Source organism: Branchiostoma floridae, chromosome 11 (genome assembly GCF_000003815.2).
Source record: "Branchiostoma floridae strain S238N-H82 chromosome 11, Bfl_VNyyK, whole genome shotgun sequence".
Classification (NCBI taxonomy): Eukaryota; Metazoa; Chordata; class Leptocardii; order Amphioxiformes; family Branchiostomatidae; genus Branchiostoma; species Branchiostoma floridae.
The window spans coordinates 8,352,453-8,356,180 of record NC_049989.1 but is presented as its reverse complement, the minus strand read 5'-3'; the positions used below and the strand labels follow the sequence as shown (position 1 = coordinate 8,356,180).

The following is a 3,728-nucleotide window of genomic DNA, read 5'->3' as shown; positions in this document are numbered from 1 at the left end:
ATATATATATATATATATATATATATATATATATATATATATACATATATATATATATATATATATATATATTTCACATGCACCAGAAATCATATAAATACTCTATATCATAGCAGTTGCTCTTTGTGACATTCAGTATGAAAGACGCACACCTTCTCCTGGTGATGATGTACAGCCATGTTCAGTCCTGACAGCTTCACTTTACAGTCATCACCGTGTATCACTGGTGACACTTCGTCTCCACAATTCAAGATGGCCGCCGCCTCGTCTCGGTTCCGTACTTGGTTCAGCAGATCTACGCCCAAACTTCGGCATTCTTCGGCCATTTCCGAGAATTCCTCCTCCACTTCGGGTATTTTCGCCCCGATGTCGACCAATCTCGTGCTGAGCACGAAGGCCCGTCTGAGAGGGTCGTCGTTGGTCAGGAGGATGTAGTAAGGGCTGACCAGGCCGCGGTACAGGTTTAGATTGGCTTCAGTTGATGGGTGACCATTGAAGGGCACTTCATCGGGGCCGGGAATCGACATTTCACGGTCAACAAGCAGTTTGATGAGAGGGAGGCTGTTTTTGTGACTTGCGAGAACGATCGGTGTCATTTCTGGTGGATGGCGACTACAGGCTGTAGATGAAGACTTCTCCTATAGTGTGTGTGTGGGGGGGGGGGGGGGGTATATCAGATTTTGTCTGCAATTAGTAACACACATATTGTCTATAACCCAGTCTTGTTGAAAACTTCAAATGCACCAATGTTGCTGTTCTTATTTAGACATAACTTGATATATGCCTAGGCGTGTTTTGTTTATTTCTCAAGGGCTTCAAATTTGACACAATATTACTCGCAATGCATCCTCCTGAGCATGCTTATTATAGACCTTGAACCGGCTTCTAGGTTATTGGATTTGATGAGAGTATCACAGATATGCTTGCTTAATAACACTTCGATGAAAATCTATGAGGAAGTTTTCGCAGTTTGATTTGTTATTCAATATGGATATAAACTGCAAATTGGTGTAGATCAAAAGTATCACTAACTGCGTTTCTTGGATATTCCAACAGCATTTCAACAGCGGCCACGTCTTCTTTATCCACAGCGTACAGGAGCGCCTCTCCCGGTGTGGCTCCATATTGCAGCAATGCGTTGGCTACTTCAAGATGGTCTGACAAACAAGGTGTATTGGCACAATGTCATTTACAGCTACCAGGACAACAGTCTGTGTTTTGTTTTGCATTAAAGATGTATACTGTTGGCTGTAAAATAGGACGCGTGGGTAAATTCACCCAAGACCAAAAGCTGCACTCCAAGAATATTGAAAGTCCATGGATACTCCGTGGTGATTTTAAACCTCCTTGCATACATCGTTAAAAAATCATATCTTCCCAAATGAGGTAGAATTTATATAGTATATTAAAATAGGGAAAGGTTACCTGAATCGACAGCCAGTTCCACAGCACACCTGCCCAGAGCATCCTTGCACTCGACATTTATTTTATTTTCTCCGAACCCCAGCAGTTCGGTGACCGTGGCGATGTCGCCTTTCGCGGCGGCCGAGAGAAGCTTCTTCTCCGCCTCTGTCAGCGCCGCCGCCCCTGAGTCACTGTCGCTCTCCTTATGTATACCGCTAACGTTATCCATACTGTAACCATCTGAAACTGTATAGCTTTTAGCAGGCGACATTGATACGTGTTATTCTGAAGCAAGAAGAACGCAAAACAATGCACAACATGAGAGCAGCCTTTCTGCATAAAGTCGTTTGACATTCAATTAGCTGTAGCTGTGTAAAGACGTAACCAAGCGACCTTTACGTATACCCCAGTGGAGAAAATACAAAAGGCTTTCTGCGTCACCACAAACACACAGCCACTGCCATCATACTTGCTAAGTACTGTGTCAATGATTCTCAATGGCTCTGTGTGTTCCTGTTTACAGCACACGGTTTGTTCAGAGCATGTTGTTTGAACAGAGGCGTAAAAAAGAGCTCGTGTTTCGAGTGGACAGTGAAATTACGGTACATGATTAAGCACATTTATCTGATCACCAATTCAACACCATAAATGAATTAGGACGGCATGGATTAGTACTAGTCGATATGCATGTCAACAGGTTTATAACTATAGGCTCCTTGCCTGTACGACTTAGGCCACAATGATGACATCCTATGGAGACCCATAGATTAATGCGGGAGGTAATTAATAAAAATAAATTTAGCAAAAATGCTGCTACACCACAGGACTATAAAACTCAAGTTTTTATTTGTAGGAGGCACGTGTAGGTTGTCTTGTTCATCTTAGCAGACTCGGCTGAAGTAATTGATGTTTGATATATTGACAAGGACGATCAAAGAAGAACACTACGTGGTTCCAAGGACGATATATGACTGTGATGAGAATACTTCTTTCCTGTTGAAATACGAATGTCGAAGGAAGTTTTCACCGAATATTTCACAATATGCACCAGATCTAGACCCACATAGTTCTGACAAAGTTTATAGCTAGGGGTGGGTACCGTTACAGAACATTCAGGTACAGGTATACGGTTCAGGTCCAGAGGATCAGGTACCGGTCCGTACCCAGTACCTGAACCCGGACCTAAATGCCTGTGAAAACTTGTGAATGGCCATGGGCAATACTTAAGACAACATGTCTGATGCTTTACAACGTTAACGGGATCTATTTCACGGCGTATCCAACTCCCACTGGCGTTTATAAATCCTGTCTTCATGTAAACTCTGTAAGTTGGACTGTAGAAATGACTCTAAACTCTGCTCTACTTCGGTCTTGATATTTTCTTGGCTCCGTAAGCGTCAAAACGTGTACATCCATTAGACTCCGTCGCAGTCTTCGAACGGGGCTGGTTTTTCTGGGGGAGAGGGGGGCGCGATTTTCAACGTTGGCTAGGTTCGGGACTGGGCAAAACTCCCTTTCACGGCAAACTCCCTTCCTCGGCAAAATCCTTTTCCCGGCAAAAGAGAACCTAGAAAACGTTAAAAATCGCACCCCCCCACCCCTATAAAAAACAGCCCCGGTCGAAGACTGCAACGGGGTCTAACGTATACATCATATCATGATACTTTTCGTCATAGTGAACCCTGAAATGATATACAGAAAACGCTAAACCCTTTGTCTCATAGTGCATCTATCGAATTGCTATATTGAAAACTGCTAAAAACTCTTCATATAATCAATGTCAAATATCACGAACTGTTAGATAGATAAATAGTCTATACATCCATGCGGGCATAATCTGGTCTTGTTTCTGTTCGGTCCAAACACCGGGCCCGGCCCACTGATTTTTCGGGTCTGTTTTTTTACCGGTCCAACAAGAAAAACGGTTTTGTACCAGTACATACTAGAACATATGGATATTGCACTTTTCATACAGTGGCGAGAAGTAGCACTCCAGTCAGAAGCTATGGGAAAGATCTAGATGTTTGATAAACACTGAAGCGTAAGCAGAGACGCTACTAGTTATGAGAAAAGGCCAATATTTCAACACTAAGACTTTATATAGTTTATAGACTTAACGCCCCTTGTTCCATTTTTAACGACTCTCATAGAGAACATTTTATTAAGCATATATGTTTCGGACCGTCACGGCCAACGCCGGTGATTGTATATATTGACAAAGTTCCTCACTGTCTGAAAAAGAAGAGATTCATAGATATGAAATTTCCCAATGTTGTGATAGTTACCATGCAGTGACGCTCTTTGTCTGTCTTCACAACATTAAA

General features: G+C 42.5%; 1 protein-coding gene across 1 annotated transcript in view; it reads right to left on the bottom strand.

Moving 5' to 3' along the window:
* The window catches only part of LOC118425535 (short transient receptor potential channel 4-like), a 30,014-nt gene extending 28,104 nt beyond the window's left edge, over nucleotides 1–1,910 (bottom strand). The window contains exons 1-3 of the mRNA XM_035834441.1: nucleotides 1,426–1,910; nucleotides 1,033–1,157; nucleotides 153–638 (exon numbers count right to left, since the gene is read on the bottom strand). Of these exons, the coding sequence (XP_035690334.1) occupies nucleotides 153–638; nucleotides 1,033–1,157; nucleotides 1,426–1,675 (861 nt within the window). The 5' untranslated portion in view covers nucleotides 1,676–1,910. The remainder of the gene's footprint in view (nucleotides 1–152; nucleotides 639–1,032; nucleotides 1,158–1,425) is intronic.
* Nucleotides 1,911–3,728: the final 1,818 nt, after the last annotated feature.